The sequence below is a fragment of the Colias eurytheme genome, chromosome 25, assembly GCF_061535395.1.
Source record: "Colias eurytheme isolate Ceu_HAF_F1 chromosome 25, ilColEury1 Martin Lab GWU primary, whole genome shotgun sequence".
In the NCBI taxonomy this organism is placed as follows: Eukaryota; Metazoa; Arthropoda; class Insecta; order Lepidoptera; family Pieridae; genus Colias; species Colias eurytheme.
The window spans coordinates 1,474,708-1,496,580 of NC_143004.1; the positions used below are offsets into that span (position 1 = coordinate 1,474,708).

The 21,873-nt window shown below is 32.8% G+C and overlaps 2 protein-coding genes across 2 annotated transcripts in view; one reads left to right on the plus strand and one right to left on the minus strand.

The window, feature by feature from the left end:
• The window catches only part of LOC149897438 (coiled-coil-helix-coiled-coil-helix domain-containing protein 7), a 78,264-nt gene extending 57,257 nt beyond the window's left edge, over nucleotides 1-21,007 (plus strand). The window contains exons 2-4 of the mRNA XM_090116090.1: nucleotides 16,239-16,342; nucleotides 16,413-16,511; nucleotides 20,072-21,007. Coding sequence (XP_089972216.1) covers nucleotides 16,292-16,342; nucleotides 16,413-16,511; nucleotides 20,072-20,182 — 261 coding nt within the window. The 5' untranslated portion in view covers nucleotides 16,239-16,291 and the 3' untranslated portion in view covers nucleotides 20,183-21,007. The remainder of the gene's footprint in view (nucleotides 1-16,238; nucleotides 16,343-16,412; nucleotides 16,512-20,071) is intronic.
• On the minus strand, nucleotides 1,887-15,106 carry par-6 (partitioning defective protein 6). The gene is made up of 7 exons (XM_090116163.1): nucleotides 14,896-15,106; nucleotides 14,306-14,531; nucleotides 7,343-7,470; nucleotides 5,181-5,278; nucleotides 4,289-4,457; nucleotides 3,578-3,702; nucleotides 1,887-3,174 (listed from the first exon to the last, which is right to left on the minus strand). The coding sequence occupies exons 1-7, from the start codon at nucleotides 14,953-14,955 to the stop codon at nucleotides 3,057-3,059; spliced, it is 924 nt and encodes a 307-aa protein (XP_089972289.1). The 5' UTR covers nucleotides 14,956-15,106; the 3' UTR covers nucleotides 1,887-3,056.
• Nucleotides 21,008-21,873: the final 866 nt, after the last annotated feature.

Here is a 21,873-nt window from a genome sequence, read left to right on the forward strand (position 1 = left end):
AACAACTAACGATAATATTAAAACTAAAGGACAAATAAAAAATAAAAAACAATATCAATAAAGTATAATATTTAATTCCATACAACACAAGTGTATACTAAACTAAGGTGTAAATATCTATCTTCTAAACCATACCGATTAATACATTTGACCAAAATTTTGAGCCAATAGAAATGATGTGTCACTTTTAAATTTAAATATTAAGTACATTGAAAATTGAAATAAGAAGAAAATGCGTGACATGTAACATTTAGGGTGCTTTTGCACCAATCATGTGCAAGGAAAGTGTTTATAAAGAACCAATCATATCGCTTCATTTAGTTTGAAGTTTCTATTGGTTATATTTACAAACACATTCCTTGCTACACATCCTCCCACATTATTGGTAGAAAAGCACACTTACGGTAGATATTTTTTGAAATAACAAAATACAAGATTACATAGGATACTTTTTAAATAAATAATGTTTTAAAGGTAGTTTCACAACTCCTGGATATATGTTTATCTGTTAGTTAAAATGATAAATGTATGAAAAGTATACTTCATTTTCAAATAGGCTAATAGATACTTAATCAGGAAGTTATGAACCTGGCCCAATGATTAGATTAACCGCGAATAAAAAAATATCACATGCCACTTTCAAAATAAAGACAATTTTGATAACAATGTAGATGTTTAAAAGGAATGCAATAGGATAATCAAATATCAAGCGATTTATAACTATCTTTTTAAAATATAAAATTACAAAAATTAAATACTTCAGTATATAAATGGAATGTAAACTCGATAATTGACGTAAGTACTTGCAAACGGGATAAATACGAAACCTATCGTGTGATCATTGACGACAATATAAAGGCTTATTTGATATGTGACAGTATACTTACTATAGAACCTTAGGAGTATAGCAGATAATAAACTAAAATAAGCTCTAATATCTAAAATACTTTGATCTAGATATTATACTAAAACTAAAATATTTGATATACAAGATTAATTAAAAATTAATATAAGTATTTTTAAAAGACTTACGATCAGGCAATGATCGCTTCGCTTCCAATCAAAAAGTTCGTTTCCTCGACAATACCTCATTTAACATGATTATAAAATGTCGCGTTTCGATAAAAATCGCAATTAAAACAATATACAAGGAACAAACACTCATTGTATCGCAGGAAAATATGTTTATACAAACTATTGCTATACGGAGTTCCACAAGGCACTGCATTAGGCCACAAACTATATAATGTATTTAACTATGTCGAAACAACATTTCGAGCGAATAATAACAACATTACCGATTTGCAACAGTATAAGAGATTCAAGGCACGATTTAACGATAACTGGAATGTAAATTTGATTCATTTAACAGCAATATTTTCAAATATAAAAGTACATATAATCCACCGAATTTGATAATGAACAGTGAAAAATAATTATAATAACTTCTAACATGATTATAATAAATTAACGAATACTATAATGGATAAATTCATAATTTGTTATAATTTCAAACTCGAAAACATGAACGTTAGCACCTTCCATAGGAAGTGGAGACTTAATCTAAAGCATCATAGAGAACAAACAGTTTTATTGTATTAATACAATATTAAGGAATACCTCACGTTAAGTACACTACTATAAATTTTAACAGATAACACAGATTCTAATTAGGAAATATATTCATCTAATAGTTTTTTGCGTTTAATTTTACGAGAGTATAATTTATTTAGAAATTAACGACGTAGAAAACGCGATTATTACACAAAAATCCTTCAATAATGAAGTGAAACATTGTGATTCATGGCAATACCATCAGGTCATGGAGTAAGGCGATGATTTTGGTATCTTTGAATCTTGCCAATGAAGTTTCACTTTTGACACGTGTGCTCGGCACACGCTCTTTTTTCATTGCAAAATTTACCTAGTGGTTTTATTCGTTTATTATTAGTAAATAAACTGATTTTGTATTATTATTAAGTTTGTTTTAAATAGTAATAACGTTAGTAGTATTACTTCGATGAACACTCTTCTTTTGGACGAATAGGTTCCTATATTATAAGGCGTAATTTTTAATATGAATATTTTAATAAAAACACCGATTATTATAAAGTTTGGAATCTAAGACAGATAAATATTTGTATCCCTTAGTTTCTTTATTGTTTGGTGTGAAAATATATCTAAAATCCATTTTATATAAACAGACATTTTAAATTTATTCTTATGATGTGGAATGTTAGCCATGGAATGTTTAAAATATGAATAATTCTCGAATATTTTGATCACATTAATTTTTTAAATGCAATAATTTAATGCAAGATAGAGAGAGTAAATATTATAGCTGTTTCTCTCCTTTTGAATGAAATTATGATGCCTTATAATTTATGAATTCGTGTAAAAACTATGCATTTAGACATGCCATAAATAACAAATGCAAGGCATGATGTTTCTTTATTTATATTTTTTTATTTTATTTTTGATTTCACTTATTTAGCTTTGTTTTTAAGTGATGTATTATTATTTTAATGTTTGTATAATTTGTTTCGTTTGTTGTGCTGTTGCTGACAAATAAATGTTTTATTCTTTTTTTTTAGTCCTCCAAATTCCAATAAGCCGCCATTTATATTCGTTTTTGGCGGCAACGCAACGTGTTACTATTAGATTTAATAGCTTATATTTAAAATTAACATCCCCGAGTAGTAGTAGCTACAGCCATTTATGATATTTATTGTCTGTAATACTAATTTCATTATATTCATTGTGATAAACGGCCCGTTAAATGAAAATTTTTCACCATATATACTATATCCACAATATGTTATTATCAAGATAAATGCACACCGTTTTATTGATTATAATTTATAATGTCGTGTACACTTTATTAAAAACGCCCAGACAAATCCAGGGTTAAAGGTTACCTGTAAGAAAATTTCTTCAATTTTGGTGTACAGACACTAAAACTTTGACACTATAACTCGCACCAAAACACTATTGTCCTACACTTTCCCATACTTTGTTTGTATAGACTTGCACATCCTATACCGGTATATTATGTACTAGAGGTGTAGTATTTGCCCGTCGTCTTTGCTCGCCATTTGTTGGTATGGAGCCTCTTGGTCGTGTAAGGTGACAGCTGTTAGATCGACTATTTCGTCTTGATCCTCTTGGTCGAATCTGCAACAAAGATCTTGCTTTAGTATATTGTCTATCTATACTAATATTATAAAGAGGAAAGGTTTGTAATTATGTATGTATGTATGTATGGTTTTCACGCATAAACTACTGGACCGATTTTGTTAGGTTTAGGAGTCCATTGAGGACAAACATTGTGACACGAGATTTATATTATATATTAAGACTAGCTTTCCGCCCGCGGCTTCGCCCGCATTTTCAAAGAAAAACCCGTTCCCGTGGGATTTCCGGGATAAAACCTATCCTATGTGTTAATCCAAGTTACCCTCTATATGTGTGCTTAATTTCATTGTAATCGGTTCAGTAGTATTTGCGTGATAGAGTAACAAACATCCATACATGCAAACTTTCGCCTTTATAATAGTAATATTAGGATTAAGATTACCTGTCCTCGTCGGGCTCGCTGGCGGGCCGGTCGGTGCGGGCGGGCTCCGGCGGGCCGGCGCGCTGGTTGGCGGGCCGCACAGTGATTATAAGGTTCGAAGAGTTCGCCACCATCATGTCCGTCACCTGTTATTGGGGAAAAGAAAGGATTACGCTGAGGTTTTTTTTTTTTCGTGGTCCACAAGAGGGTTACGAGCCGACCGAGCTGAGGCTCATATTTCTGTGTAGTTAAAAAAAACACGAAATCCAGCCCAATATAGTGTGTTATTTTATTATTCACGATTTTTTCACCCAAATACTTCATTCTACAATTCTCTTAAAATATGGTAACAATTCCCTACCATACCTATATACCTTATTTACATTAGTTTGTGCAATAAAGAGTTATAAATAAATAAATACTCATATATTCTTACCATACCCATATATACCTACCATTTATAAATTCACAAATTCCCTACCATTTTCTCCCGTATCACTTCTCAAAAAAATGTTGTGTGTTTTTATGAAACCACGGTAAAAGTGAAACTTGGGCACAAAATTATCGTATTTGTACGATAATTATCGTACGGTTCCGAACACTGCTTTATACCTACTCGGCAGCCGACCGTCACGCGACATGCGCTACACAGACCAAAAAGTTTGAGACGATGTAATAAAAGTTTCACTTTAAAACTACCCTACTTCCTAAACTATCCTATCAAAAACCAACCTGATCCAGCGTCTTATTGGACACATCGATCCCGTTAACTTCGAGCACTTCATCGTTAACACCGAGCAAACCGGTGGACTCAGCCAGACCGCCGGGCACGAGCCGCGATATGAAGATACCGGGCGATCGCTCTACCCCACTCGCTGTTACACGTACTGATGTGCCGTCTCTGGAAAGAGATAAATATATTAGTACTAGATATCAATGTGGAAAGAAAAAACAAATATAGAATAAATATAAATAAATAAATATTTCAGGACAATTTTCACACACGGCACGATCTGATCCCATACTAAGCTTTCGCTTGTGTTATGGAAGATGGCTGATAAACATACATATATAATTTTAAATAAATACTTATAAAGATAATTAACACCCAGACACAGAGCAAACATCTATGTTCATCACACAAATATTTGCCCCGGGTGGGGATCGAACCCACAACCTCTGGCTTGGAAGGCAAGGCCACTACCAAACAAGCCAACCGGTCAGTCAGAAGATGGATAACTACAGATTTCAAGCAAAACACATCTGTCTGTATGTGATAAACCCAAAAAACTACTATCTTCATTGTTTTCTCCATGAGATAGCGTGATTCAAGGGGAAGGTTTTATAACATAATTTGATAAGTTTAAGACCGTGTAGGCGAAGCGGAAAGCTAATTTTATAAAAAATAAGTAAACTAAATATGCCAGTGAGAGGCCAATAGGCTCAGCAAAAGCTGACTAGCACGGCCAGTACTGATTTTCAGTTCAGTCTGTTTTCCCAGTATACTGTTTTATGTTTATATTATATATCGTGATAAACGTACACAATATATATTACAACATGAAACAATATAGTCACAAAATCTAATTATCAATGTGAAAGTAAACCTAGGAACAATAAATACCTTATGAAAAATCCTAGCGGTCGATCGGAGCCGTGCTTTAATAATTTCACCCTCCTGCACGTTTCCGGTACTATATCTACATCTATGATTGCTGATACCTGGAAAAACACATTATTATTATTAAAAAATCATAAAGAGGAGAAAATAATTAATATGTTGATATAGTAACATTAAAAAGTTTGTGTAGAAGTAAAATAATTTAGTAACAATAATAATTTTAATATACTATTTCATTATATATTTCACTAGATTTCCGCCCGCGGCTTCGCCCGCGTTTTCAAAGGAAAACCCGCATAGTTCCCGTTCCCGTGGGATTTCCGGGATAAAACCTATCCTATGTCTTAATCCAAGTTACCCTCTATATGTGTGCTAAATTTCATTGTAATCGGTTCAGTAGTTTTTACGTGAAAGAGTAACAAACATCCATACATCCATACATCCCTACTTACAAACTTTCGCCTTTATAATAGTATTAAGATATACTATTTCATTGAATATTTTTAAACGAAGTACTCATGTGAGACGTCTTTTAGATAGCTGATATTACTTGCTATATGATTTGCTCTCTCTCTCTTTAATGTAGTAATTAAAAGTAGTATATAATAAAGAATAATTTAAGCACTAGTAAACACAACTAATTATGTAACTTACAATAACCTTATGGTTATGATATTTTTTTTAAAGAACAGATCACTGAAATATTTTTAAAGAATCGAAAAAAATCTAATTTAAAAAACATTTTAATGCTATAAAAACGAATTATAAAATAACAGAATACTTGTAAAACAAATCTAACTAACTTCTTCGTAGTTAAATTCAAAAATAAACAACCTTAACCCATTTTTCTCTAAGAGGCTAACATCAAATGCTCTTGAAAGAAACCTAATCAATTTTATGAATGTTCTGCTGATGCTTAAGTATTAATCTTAAGTATATACTTATGTCAAGTCTTTCTCAAGTATTCTTTTATTCGTTTAGAAATTAACTGCGGAATTATACACGTTTTAATAATGATACGGTAACACAACTTTTGAATATGTGCTGACTAGCTTATGTCAGATAAAATGACATAATATAATTTAAGGGCCGATTTTTCAATCCCGAGATAAACAGTCTAATAACTACCTTTCGAATAGATTTATTCAATTATTTATCTAACTCATAACGGCTCGCCTATTTTTCAATCGTGATTTATTTGATGAATAACTATCTGACCAAATATTTCCATATTGGCAGCTCTGCTCCCGGAGTGGCGAAACAAACATATTAAATTAGTCAGGTTAGAGCGGGATAGAGTCAACTCTTGCAATTTGTCAACAACCGTCATTGTGACTCACGTTAGGAGTGCACTTGTCTTCTATGATTGTTGATTGTTGTTTTGATTCGAGTAAAGAGTTTGGTTAAATTTGTGTTTCAATTTATATATTTTACGATGGAAACGACATACTTAAAGGCAGCGTTCGGCAAATTTTCAATGGCATGGTCATCAGTACTATCAAAAACATCAATTTCAATATGATTTTAATTGATAATAATTATATAGAAAGAGGTTTAATTGTTAATAATTCTACGCTCTATGTTATGACATACGAAAATATCCCAAATTTGACGCGTCAGTTGTCAACTCAAACGCCTAACCGTCGAATAGCGCGCTATCTGGCCCTTGGAGTGGCAAATAGATTTATTCCTCAAATAACGTAGTTATTGGATAGATAAGTCCTATTCGTCTATTGAAAAATTGAATATTTTGTTAACTGAAGAATAAAGTCTATCTAGCTGTTTATCTGGGCATTGAAAAATCGGCCCTAAATAGGAAATTTTAAAGTATAATATAAACAATTGCTGAAACCGAACCTTAATCCATTAACATTGATTATACCCGCGGACAAAACCAAACATTTTTATATATTTCGTTATTATGGTAACTATATAAGCTACAGCATTGCGGAGTATCATCAAAACCAGTTCATCAGTTTAATCGTGAAAGAGTAACAAGTAACATTAAACATCCGTCCATTCATCATCACAATTTTTTACGTTAATAATATTCTATAACTGCCTATATATAAAACAACACTCCTTTTTTCAACTGATTATAATAACCTCTGAAATTAATACATAAGAATTTTGATTCCCCTATAATATTAGTAAGACGTGCTTACCATCCTAAAGTCGTGTGGGTTGGATATGGCCAGTCCCTTGTTCTTTGCCGGTGTACCGCTAAGTATTGAAGATATGATGTTGCGTGGTCGCATCGTTCCATAGCCGTTTAGTTCTTCAAGACTGTCCCCTGGAAAAAGCGTTTGAAAGTTTATTAGAGTCAGAGTTATTACCTATCTAAATAATAAAAATAAATCGCCAAATGTGTTGCCAAGCGCAAGTTGAAAACAGCTCGACCAATTTGGCTTATTTTGTTTAGGCACAAGGAAGGTTCTTATGGAGAGAAAACACGGAAATGGAGCAATAAGGCAGAACTTCAACTACCGGGATAGCTAGAATGTTATAATGCTGAAAATGTTTGTTTGAACGCGCTAACATCAGAAACGCCTGGACCGATTTAAAAGAAAGAACTTCAAAGGGGTCTTGATCTTCTAATCTTTTTACAAATCTACTATAGTTAATCAATTAAGCTAGAAGGCTAAATAGTTATATAAATATATCGACGAACTTCATATAACGGAATCCACTAGCATCATTCATCTCGCCAACAACCACATATTTCAATGCTGATCACAATGGAATCCCACGGTTGTGAACTCAAAGGCGAATCCCATACAGGAGCCACCAAATATGGCATCTGACTCACTCATACTAGGTGTTATTGTAAATTACTTTAACCGTGGTGGCAAATGGCAATGTTCTGAATATCGGTCAAGTGCGAGTGCAAAGTTAAGTCATATTTTGATGAAGACATTAGTTGTGAATCGCGCAAGTAAAATGTTTTCGCTTCTTAGTTCTTACTTGCATCCTAAACTATGTATAGAATTTCCCGGCAACATCTATAATAGGAGGCATAAAGAGTGGCTTGTTTCTTGAACGGAATTCATTCCATAGACATTTGAGGAAAAAATTCAGTATGGAAAATGTTGACAAATTCTTTTGTATCGGAAAATTGTCGAAGTAAAAATTTAAGTCAGTAGGTACTTATATTATAGATTCATCACCGTACATCAGATATGAGCTATCTTTTGTTATCTTCCTGTTTATAAGTTAATAAGGTTTATACCTAGTTGAGGCGATCGTCGAGTTTAAATTTAGGTCAATTGTATATGTAACTAGCGGTCCGCCCCGGCTTCGCCCGTGGTACATATTTACGTATTCTCTACATAAAAACCATCCTCGTACTTCAAGGAATATAATAAAAAAAGAATTATCGAAATCGGTTCAGCCGTTCTCGAGTTATGCGCTTACCAACACATTTTGCGATTCATTTTTATATATTACTAGCGGTCCGCCCCGGCTTCGCCCGTGGTACATATTTACGTTTTCTCTACATAAACCCCTTCCTCGTACTTCAAGGAATATAATAAAAAAAGAATTATCGAAATCGGTTCAGCCGTTCTCGAGTTATGCGCTTACCAACACATTTTGCGATTCATTTTTATATATAAGATATGTATGTACTAAATAAACGATTTTTATTTATTTATTTTATTTAAGGACCCTAATTCCTATGAAGATAATGCGTCTCATAGAAATATCGGTTATTATTGCGTGTATCAAATATTTTTATAGTTAAAAAAAATGCGAAACGTTCCAACTTCCAACCGTATCATAAATTTCTAACATCGTAATTTTATAACGTCTTACAATCTTAATTACATAATGTTTATATAATATAATTAATTCTTAATTACATACATTTAATTAATAGTAAAGACGACGCATATCGCATTATTAAGTGGTGACGTCATAACCCTTGAAGCATTGGGATTAGAATGACGCGCGTTCATTCTTTATTGTCATCTTTTACGTCATTTCTTACGTTTCAAGAGAATTACTTTGAGATATCTCATTCAAGCTTAGATTACAAAATAAAATACAGATGGAGCATGACAACCGCCCGTCGCCCTTGTCAAAGAAAATACGAAATCAAAAGCAAATACGTCGCTGCTCCAGTGCTATAGCGCATATAGTGTCATGCAATACGTCAAAAAGGGTTTGCAATTTAAGTAAAAAAATGCTGTCTTGTGATAATAAAACGCTGTAAAATTTGTTCCCGAAAACAAAAAAAAGATAAAACATCGTTTCACAGGTTTTCTGTAGATTATTTGGCTGATTTATTTCTTTATACGAATAATAATTTTACAGATAGGATGAAGGAATACAAAACTTCAACGTATGTTGCCAGTATTTTGAAAATGAATTTGCCATTTTTATTGGTAAAACGGTTAAAAGATCTTCAGGGTAATGCTGTTGGATTTTTCGATCGTGAATGTGATTATTTGTAAAGTGCACTAAAGGTTCATTCATGATCATTATTAGATTATTTTAATAAGCATAATTCATTATTTTGTTACTTTTATAAAGCTTAAAAACGCCATAGTCGTTTTCGCTAGCGATGATGATGATGGAACTCCATGATGGATATGATGAAAATAAAATGTCCCGTATTCTCGACTAAAAACTACCGCTATTTGCATTCATATATTTTGAAAAATAAAAAATAATATAATTATTATAGTTAATATTGAAAATTTTTGAAGTGAAACTTCTTTATCGGGGTTGGAAAAAAATTTAGTGTAACATTTTTTCGTTTCGTTACGTGCCATCTTTTTCTCGTCCCTACCACGCGTTATTCGACGAATTTCTGTAAAGAAGCAAATTATTTTTTGAAAAATAAGGTCATAAAGAAGTTTTACTTCTTACGTGTGTACACTAGTACCCGCACAATTTTTTTTATGTAATTTATTTAATTAAAAATTGAATACAATTATTTTGTCCATATATAACTTTAGTAGGCAGGTACTTTATATAATAAAAGAATTTTTACAATATTATAAAAAAAAACATATCAACAAACCCGAAATAATATTTAAAAAATAAAAATTAAAACTTGACTGCTAATTTATGTATATAGCCTACGTCACTACCGCTACTAACATAATAATTCAGATGATTGCAATGACATCTCACAAATTAAAATCAGTCCAACGGTTTATACTGCAGGGCGTGTCAAAGAAATATTATACATACATACATAAACTCGAAAAACATAACCCTCTTTTTTCCGTAGTCGGGGAAAAATAAGGGAAATTTTTCAATATCTGGTAACATTACACGCACACAGAAGCACCGTGTACGTACAGTGCAGCGGCGAAATGACAGCACACATAGCTTTATTGAAAATGACGATAAATCATTCGGTTTAGTTCGGCAACGCTCCATCTGTCTTTTATTTTGTAATCTAAGCATTCAAGTATAATACGATTCGTTTTGCTTACGGACAATTGGATTTATATGTTTATTATACCTAGTTAATAATTCTTAAAGGACAAGAAGGTGAACATACTTCTATGTTCTGCCTGATTTTCTTAAAGTTTTCTCAGGAATCGAATACCTACAGGTTCTCTTGATGTTACGCTCACACGTTAACCACTGAACAAGCATGAAGATGATGCAAGGGGATCAAAATTATCACAAAATTTGCGACTTGTGGCTTTGTTTAGAAATAGAAGTCTAAATCCTTATCCAGAGAATAATTTTTTGTGTGTACCAAATTTCATTTCAGATGCAATCGCCCAATTTTGCGTGTACCTACTCGTAAAAACTTGCTCGCTTTATTTTATTATACTATTTTCCAGTCCCAAACCAAAAACAGAACCTCTGAATTCTTCAACTACATAAATTATCATAACGTTATCTCTAGAGATAACTCGACTACAGTTATATAATGAGATGCGAATATTAAACTCGCATATATTAGCTGCGTCGCGTGCTCATGATTTTGTTGATTAGCAACTGTTACGCCCTCCTGTCTGTGTAAAACTGTGTAGGTATAAATCCGTGATTTTGGAAGGTATAGTAATGTTGGTTTGCGAATACATATATTAAAAGTGACGGTTGACTGGATTTTTAAGAATTACCTACCTTATACCTATTCATATAAAAAAATGTTACACTTCCGAATACCTATGTGTTTCGTTTCCGAAACTAAAGAGCTTGCAAATATTGATGAATTTTAACTAAAAGATAACGTGGCTTTATTTATTTATAATTATAAATTATAATTTATAAAACTCAAATTAAAAAAAATAGCCTATTATCTCTCCGAATGTGTACTATTATGTAGCTTCTCGGTTCTCCCCTGTCAAAGAATTTTCTGTAAGCACTATGTACATAGTTTATCGATTTACCCATAGAAAACTGACCAATGAATCAATATTTACAATACATATATAGGTCTAGGTACATATAAACTTGTCCCGACATATACGTATTTCTATTGGAACTTACACACCATAATTGAATGGAAGTAGTCAGCAATTAAACAATGCTCGATCACATTCAATTGAACCGAATGCTATCGTCATAGCTATTAACATTGAATGCTCTGTTTGGTCATGTGTATGGTACAGACATAATATTCATGGTGTAATATTGAAAGTTATGTCTAAATTATAACAAAACTCCGTAACTAGTTTTCGTAAAATTATTGATGCACTAGAAATTTTCTATCGATTGTAGAGAAAAATTGTAGAGCGAGATTTAAATTCGTGTTTTTGTTAATTCTAAGTTAATCCCACTAATAATATAAAGGCGAATGTTTGTTAGGATGGATGGATGTTTGTTATTCTTTCACGCAAATACCTACTACTGAACCGATAACAATGACATTTGGTATGTAGGTTATAGCTTAAAACCCAGAATAAAACATAAGCTACGTTTTATCCCAGAAATCACACAGGAACGGGAACCATGCGGGTTGTTCTTTGAAAAGGCGGGCGAAGCCATGAGCGAAAATCTAGTAAAGCGAAATTTTCAGAAAAAACAATAAACAATGATTTCATTATTAACATTTTTAATTCGTACTTTCGTCTAATTATTCTAGATAATTCCATGGCCTATTCTAAATAATAAAGCTCAGTCATAATGAAGCGTTCGCCACGCTCCGGCGACTCCATTCTGAGTGCACATCATTTGAGCGCGGGTACCATGACCACGTATCTATAATTCTATAATAATACTAGCGGTCCGCCCCGGCTTCGCCCGTGGTACATATGAAAAATAGATGTTGGCCGATTCTCAGACTTACCCGATATGCACAGAAAATTTCATGAGAATCGGTCCACCCGTTTCGGAGGAGTATGCAGACTAACATTGTGACACGAGAATTTTATATATAAGATTATAAAGCTGAAGTTTGTTTGTTTGTATATGCTTATCTCCAGAAGATTATAGGGCATAGGCTATAAAACATCGCGGTACGAACAATAGGACGGGGTTACCGTGACGTCTTTTAAGACGACTGCTGCTTACGTACTGCTTTAGCAGTACTAATTCCAATGTGGGAAAGTGATGGCGCTAGACAACGTATCTATATCCGTCTTTTTCCCACAGAAAAAGGTTGCAAAAATTGGAAAAATCAAATCGAAGATCAGACGAAATTGGATATATCACCTTTTATAGTGGCAAAAAATTTGTTTGGACACAAAAATTTCAGACCTCTTTATGGATAAAGCTATAGCCTATATCATCGCGCTACTAAAAAAGGGAATGGAGCATCAATGTAAAAACTGTAGGGTCAACTACGTCTTTCTACCATGGAAATAAAGTCACATAAAGTGAAGTCCCATGTCCCCAAGTGGGGTAAGGGGCAGATGTATTATACATCTGTTTCACTGATCGATTTTCTTTAGGGACAAGTAGGTGATCAGCCTTCTATGTCCTACCAGACCAAGACATTTTTTTTCTTCGTCTCCGCCGGGAACCGAACCCAGGACCCCTCTGTGCTACGCTCACGCGTCAACCACTGAACCAAGGAGGCGGTCAAATAATAAAGTCACATGCAAAGCTAGTATATTTATAGGCTTAAATAAAACTGAGCGCAAAGGCTACTTCATGACCTTAAAATTATACATATCTAGATTTACTGATAGAATTCAGCTTTCAAGTTCATCATTGAGATTATAAGAGTTACTAAAGCTGAAAATTGTATCCATTCTTTAAGACAGCCTTGACACCCAATTGATTCAATCGTTCATGTGGTTAAGGCGTTCAATGGAAATAAATTAATTGTTCTTTATCATGATATCTTACAGTGTGTGTCTATTTGTATGAATAATTTGTAATACACGGATTTGTAGACTAACTATGCTTTTGCGGACAGTTATACTCTTTCTAATTTGAGTAGGACTGTGTATTTTGTAATTGCCCTACCTCTTTCTTCATAATCCCTACGATAATATTATAAATGCGAAAGTAACTCTGTCTGTCTGTCTGCCTGCCTGTTTGTCTGTCTGTTACGCTTTCCTGCTTAAACCTCTCAACCGATTTTGATAAAATTTGGCACAGACAATCTTTAGACCCTGAGAAAGAACATAGACTATCTCTTATCAAAACACCGAGCAGGCGAAGCCGCGGGCGGAAGCTAGTTACCTCATAAAAATAATCAGAACAAAAAAAGAGTTAGCAAATCCTTTGTATTCATATATATACAGTTTTAAACTACGCCCTACTTAACTTTCTTTTGGGAGTGCTTAATTTGGTAATGCAATTAAAATGTATTAGTGAAATTGTTAATGGTAGCCTACTTTATTTTCTTTAATAGCTTTGGATTACAAATTTAAATGGTAAATATGTTAAACAGTCAGAAAAGAGGCTTTTGAGCAACAAGTTTTCAAATTAACATTTCAATAATGGACTTTTACTAATTTTATTTATAGATTACACAAGGCTATAGGTCTTAGTGTACCTGGTAAGGTGTTTTAGTACCTTATAAAGTTAAATAAATAGCGTTATTACTGAGTAAGATGCTGTAATAGCTATAAACTATAAATATCTATCTCCCGCTGATAACATTTTCTTTACCAACACTGATCAATTCATTCAAGTTTTAATTACAAAGTTTTCATGTACAAACACTTATTTGTATAAATATTACAAGAATACAGGAAGTTACTCACCTTTCCTTTGAATTATAACCCTTAACAGCGGCCTGGCTGTCAGTAAAGCTCTAGCTAAGTTATCATCATTGTTAATTGGCAGCAAATCACCATCTCGAGGGTCTGTGTAGCTGATAAGAAAGGCCACATCGTGTAACCTGTGTAGTTTCTCAATTAGCGCCTTGAAATCATCATATTTTAACTTCTCTGACTTATTTAGTGAAAATCTTCGGAACTCCGCATCGAACTAGAAAGAATTCCTTGGTTAAAGACTGTAGAGACAGTAAAGATAGTATTTTTCAGAAAATTTGTATCAAGTTTTTGTCGAAGTTTTCAAAACTGTTGTTTTAAATACAATGATGAGGATTATTGCATGTATTATACGTAGTTAGTGATTACAGAATCATTAAAGGCAAGCTATCATTGTATTATATTTCATTATTGTGAATTACAATCAAGAATCTTTGTTACAGTAAAAGAACATAAGTACTTTCAAAAAAAGAACGCAAAGATCTTAGCTTGAACAAAGTACGCGATATATTATCTAAAGTAAACAGATTCACTCTCACAAGATTGTCGTTTAAGGAAAGAAATTAGAAATTATAACTTACTTTAGTTTTGACTTCCACACTCTGGCTGTCGATCCTAGCGGCGATTTTGTTTTTAGACATCTCGAAAGCATTTAACACTTACACTAACACAATAAACGTTTCAAAATATTTAGGCACTTGTTACGTGAAAAAACATTGTAAAATATCAAAAAATTTAAAACAAACGAGAATGTTGAATCGACACTCGCGTCGTAAATTGTAATTTGTGAAGTTGATTTTCTATTATAAAATATTTATGGCATTAGTAATAATGAACCAATGACAAGATAGTTTACAAAGCACATATTGCATTCTATTGGCTAAAATTATTAATAAATGACAGCTAACTGAAATTTACAATGAAAACAAATACATATTTCTTTTTACGCTTTCATTAACTGACGTTTACAGATCTTAATCATAATAATTTTTAAAATAATTAACGCATCTGTATAGAATTATTCTAAAACATCATACATGCTATGAGAATTTATATATGAAATTATGCAATGACTTCATCTCAACTATGCTATATATTGTAATAATCATTATAGATAATATCTAGTCAGCTGACTGTCGCATCATGGCCTTGGATGATCCACAGAGATCCACTGTCCACAATGGTGTAATAATTCCCAGGATGTTTTATAGCAGTTTCGAATTACTATATTCCTATATTATTATATGTATTCTTTCATAATACTTCAACGAAACCAAACGTTTACAAACAACAAGTGAAAAACAACTTATATAAACTTATCTTGTAGATTTATAAAAGCAAAATAACCCTAATATTTTTTAATATTATTGAAAAATTACACTTTTTGTCAAAAATAATATACTTAAGTTCAAAGTTGTTACAGAAGTTGGAATTGCTTGTCCAACGGTGGTCAACGGTAATATACGCACGTGTGATATATATACTTAGATAAATACACAGACATCAATAATGTTTATATCGTCGCGGTCGTCGTCGTTTCAGTGTTTCAGCCGTGGGACTTCCATGGGACGTCTACTGCTGGACAAAGGCTCAAGGATTTCCAGTACGACCGGTAACCGGCGGCCTGCATCCAGCGGCTCCCTGCCTCTCGGACCAGACCAGGTCGTCTGTCCATCTCACGTCCATCTTGTGGGAGGACGTCCCACTCTCATGCTTCGCTTCGTCGCGGTCCGTATATATTATATTACTCTATGGTCGCGGTTCGCCCAATGTTTATATTATATCTGTGGATAAATACCTAAGTAAAGGCAACACTGATCAAACGTTTTTTATGAAATGGCAATTCAAATACAAATTTCAAGTTGACTTTGACAGTTCACACCAAAATAACATGAAAATAGAAAAAAAATTGTACACACAATAATATAATATTTTTAATCAATTTTCCTATAACACAGATCATAACATCTTATCACTATGAATCGTCTTAAAAATCCGAATGCGGAACGAAATAATCCTTGCTTGAAGGTATATCAGAAATAAGGGTAAATTAAAAAAAAATGCACAAAAAAGAAATTGCATAACATTTTATTTTCAGGAACAAGAACAGTCGTATAGTTGTTTGAATAAAAATGGATTTAATCAAGAAAAGTGCGAATTACACTTCGACAATTATAATACGTGTAAAAAGTTCTGGGTAAGAGAAATATTTTAAATTCAGTAATAATTTTAAACCTTAACATCAACAGTCTCCTGAATGTTATTTGTTTATTCGACAATCTAGGATATGAATCGATCTAAGTATATGGTATATATGGTAAAACTAGCTTCCGCCCGCGGCTTCGCTCGCGTGGTGTTTTGATAAAAGGTAAAGGCCTATGTTCTTTCTCAGGGTCTAAAGAGTCTGTGCCAATTTTCATCAAAATCGGTTCAGAGGTTTAAGCGGGAAAGCGTAACAGACAACAGACAGAGTTACTCTCGCATTTATAATATATAATATTAGTAGGGAGTAGGGATAATGAGCTATTTAATTGTTATTAAAAATAATAAACTGCACTTCATAAACAATATGCCAAAGTCTAAAGTATGTTATGATGGTCCAGTGAAATTTTAAATAAAGAATATATAAAACACACTTTTATAAGCTTCATCTATATGTTTATATGTAACCAACTTCTTTACACTCAATATTGATCCACTTTAAACAGACAAATTCAAAAACTTTGTACACTTATCAAGCACTAGTTGCGCACTGCGGTTACACCCGCGTGGCTCCTTTTCTGTTGGTCTTAGCGTGATGATATATAGCCTAGCCTTCCTTGATAAATGTGCTATTCAATACTGAAATAATTTTTAAAATCGGACCAGTAGTTCTTGAGATCAGTGGCGGTACGTTCATACAAGCCGAAAAGCCCGGCTTGCCTTAGAAATTCGCTAAGAGACAGGAAAATACCTATATTCACGTTTGAATATTCGCGCGCAATGAGCAACTCCGAATTCAATGAAAACTCACCTACAATAATATAATATAATATGTATAATACGCCTAGCATAAAACAATGACGAATTCGAGTAAACTTTTAATTTCATCCTTCTTGCTATCGGAATAAGGTCGTACCTTTTATTTGGACGTTACAACCTAAATTCGATGGATTATAAATAGTGCGGTGTCTCGCTTGCACGCGTGGGCTTTTACCGGGCTTTGCGCTCATCTCTTCTAACGTATGAAATTTCGTCGGAGTAGTCTATACATACCTAGCTATAGAACTCTATAGCAATTTCTAAGGGAAAAAAGTAGTGTCCGACCGAAACTGGTTTCCAGGCCGAAACCGAAACCGACACCGAATGTTCGGCCGTGGCTTCAGTTTCGGCCGAAACCGAAACCGAAACCGAAACTCACGTGGTCTAGTATGAAATTTCTAAAAATACTGAACTTTGGTGCATTTTACCTATTATTTTGCCTTAATTAGGGCATGAAATGAAAACACAGTATATTAAATTTGTTGTAATCATTTATTTGATATAAAATAAAAAAATAATATTTTTAAAATATTAATAATAACAATTTTAATGTTTATTATTTTTTCAAATTAAGTTCTCAGTAAAATCAGTCATCTAAATCAAATCAGTAATTGTTACTGTTACTTTAAATATGTACTAAGTTTTGGTATTTTGAGATCTTTCTCTTTATTAAAGAGTCTTTAATACTTTGGATTGGTATTTGTACTTAGAAGAATAATAAGTCTCTTTTAGGTACCTCTTATATAAAAATAATAATTATTAATTACTATTACACCCAGTTCCAATCTCAACATAGATAATCAAAAATGGTTTCTACCAGCGTGGGTCAACCAACGCTTTGACAGCGTCCGTCAAAGCGTTGCCGAGGAAAACGACGTTAGACGAGCGTGAACGTGTGTGAACTAAGTTCACTGAACTTGCGAAATAAGTTTCGGTTTCGGCAAAAGTTTCGGCCGATTTTGGCCGAAACCGAAACTGCGGCCGAAACTTGATTTTTGGCCGAAACTCGGCCGAAACCGAAACCGAAACCGAAAGTTCGGTCGGACACTAGAAAAAAGGCCCGGCTTTTTAACAGTGTGAAGATAGTTACGATTGCGCGAACGAACGTCGTGAATATTATTGTTAAATTATATACTCGGATTTTTAATTAGATAAAGTAAACTGACGTTTTCTGTGTTGTCAGTTTTTGATGAAATAAAAATAGCGTTGTCACAAAGTGAATGATTGAAAATCGGGAATGAATGAAATTGAATCGATCGTCTAGTGAATATTTAGTGTGTAACAATATAACATCAAATAAACACAACAATGACAACAAACACAACGTAATTAGTTACAATTAACGGAAAAATTACAAAAACAATAACGTAAACAGCGTAACAATAAAAATAAAAAAATGATTATAATTACATTCTACTAGTAACTAATATCTTATATAGCTTTATATATTATAATTAGAAATAATGTTATTTTATAGTTTCAAATGATGAACTATTCACACTCATTGTTCATTCATCTGATTGAATGTGAACTGAATTCCTCACTATTACTCTAAATATGGCAACATTATTTTACAAATTGACATTAGCTGCTGCCTGCTGTCAGTTTACTTTATCTAATTAAAAATCCGAGTTGAGCGGGTGATTATACCGGTGTAATTTAGGTTAAGTTTTTCGAATTTTGTGGTAAAATAAGTGTCGCGACAGCAGATTGTGTTGTAAATTGTGGTGGTTTGCTTTGTGCTCAGCGGGGGAAAGGTAAAATCATTAAACTTTACTGAAAAACAATTAATTTCTTCATCAAAACCAACTCCCGATTTGTGCATTACCGAAACTAGTAAGTCACTTATACGAAATTTTAATTGTAATGTTTACGAACGATTTCATGAATGAGAATTACTTAGAAAAAGCCTTTCCCCAGCTGTTGAAACTTGCACATATTTTGTTAGTTACGATTACTGCTAGTAAATAGGTAGTAGTTCTTCCACGGAGCGTGCTTTCTCATCGTTAAATCGTATTCATAGGTACGTATTAATTATTAAGAAATACGTATAAGTATTTATTTGGCCAAGAACGCCTTTCTGTATTAGGTATCAATAATTGCCATAGAAAAGTAGCTGTTAGGTACTTAATTGAATTCTAAAACAAACACCTAGTTACTTTCTATAATTCCGATGTTATAAAATCTTTCCTTCAGAAAGATTGGCGTTTTGAATTAGAATATAAATAATCTGTACAATTTTATTAATAATATAATGATTAATGTCATACAGTTTTATATAATTTATCGATTTTAACTTTTAATGATAAACGTTTGACTCAACTGTTTGAGGGCGCGCGTGTTTAAAAGATTTGATTCGGTATGTAGGTAATATGTTCACGTTTTTTTTTTAAGTTTTATAACGAACATAATTACACAGTATACCTAGGTAGGTATCTTATTCATGAAAAGGGTACCCATCAAACACTTTGAAAAATTTGGGCTTGCCCAGTCCTTATACCCTAGGCACGCCACTGCTTGAGATTAGCGTGTTCAAACAAACAAAATCTTCAGCTTTATAATATTAGTATAGAAAAATAATTTCTTAAGTTAAAAAGCATATTTATTTAACTGTATTTATTATAGTTTTATTAAGAAGAGTGATTATCAAGAATTTATCTTCAAACCTGTATAAATTTGTTTTAGAACTACATTTATTTGACTGAATTATTCCAATAAAGTATTCAATTGTTTCAGGGAAAAGTGTATAAAGACAGGAAGGCTAAAGGTCTAACTCCATACTTGCCAGAAGTCTCCGAGAGAGAAAGTGTCAAACAGGAATATTTGAAAACTGTCTACTTTACCTAATTTACACTTTAGTATAATAGCTGTACATATTTAAAAGAAAAATATAAGAAATTAAGCAGGAATATTGCAGTTTTGTTAATTATATGGACAATAGTAATAAAAGACGTGTGGCACTCGGGGACTGCTGCGGTAAAGCTATTGCATGCTATGCCTTCAAGCCACACCTCCGCGCCCGTCCCTGTGGGGAGCGTGAGGTTTTTTCGTTACGCAATTTCTCGGTTCGGTCCCCGCGCTCAAGGCCCGCGATAGAAGCTATGCAATAGCTTAAAAACTTGGTGGGTTTGGTAAGTATGGTATGTCTATGTAATGTTGATCTGATTTTCAATACAGTTATTCATACAATTGCAATGATGAATGAGTATATCGAAACAGTTTTAAATAACCATATTATTCTTTTTTAATTTATGTAAATTTGCACACTAAGGTTTTGTAATGTTAGATAAATATATAAATATGTTTAGCACAACAATTATTTATTAATTTAAATTACCACATTCATAACAAATTTGAAATATTTTTGCTTGTATTTTATATTATAGTTAATATATTTTTATCCATTGCATTTTCTTGTTAGTGAATAGAAATTATTTAAAAGGAGGATTCTCTTTGATAATTTTTTATAGGTACTAGTTAAAATATAATTTAATGACTTGGGTAATAAAACAACATAATATTGACTGAATTGTTTTATTTTCTCACAAAAATACAATGTGTTGCTAAGCTGTGTCCAATGATTGGCCCAAAAGAGTGAGATTTTGGAAGCAAGTAGCAACAGACTATGTTTCATAACTTAGATACCCTAGCTAGGTAACTTGGAACATTTAAGTTGTATATCAAAGCACCGTCAGTTTTTTATGATTATAATTTTTATTATAGTTTAATTATTAATTTAATTGATGCCATGATTTACAACCTTTCTGTCTATTTTATATTTTTATTACAGTTTTAGGCAAGTATAATACAGTGGTTATGTTGTGTAGATTGAAGACATGAATTATTTATAAAAAAAAGATTTTACACAATTTATCATGCTAAAAACATCTTATCTGTGTTAAAATGCATTTTTTTCTGTATAGTGAAAAACACATGATTTGCATATTTTGATGTGTAAGACAATAATTGTACAATACTTCATGATGAAGCAATACTATGACCGGCCGTACACGGGCGGCTCGACCAGTTAACGGCTGAGCGACTTACACGGACTGCTCGAGCGGTCGGTCGTTGACTGCTCGAGCTGTCGCTACAAACCGCGAAGTTGACGGCTTGAAGCGGTCGAAACTGCTCGAGCAGTCAGTGTACAGCAGTGAATGAATGTGCATAGTTCACCGCGCGGTCGCAACTTCAAGCCGTCGGTCTCAACTGCTTGAAGCGGTCCTAACACGCTTTTATTTGCTTCAACTGTGTTTATGTGTAAACGATTCCTCTGAAGTTGGTTAGACAGATTTAATTCAAACTTTGTACACTGAGTATTTACAATACAATAATTTCATGAGTTTAAGTATCTTATTAAAGTGTGTGTTTTTTAGTTTTTTTTTTTAACTATAATTTTTATTAATCCGTCCAAACAATTTTTTTAACTGTATCATACTTGCTTACGTTTTTTGTAGTTTAGAAACAAAAATAATATACATACATACTTATTAGTGATCAATCTTCTACCTACATTATACTATGAAGGCATGTTAGGA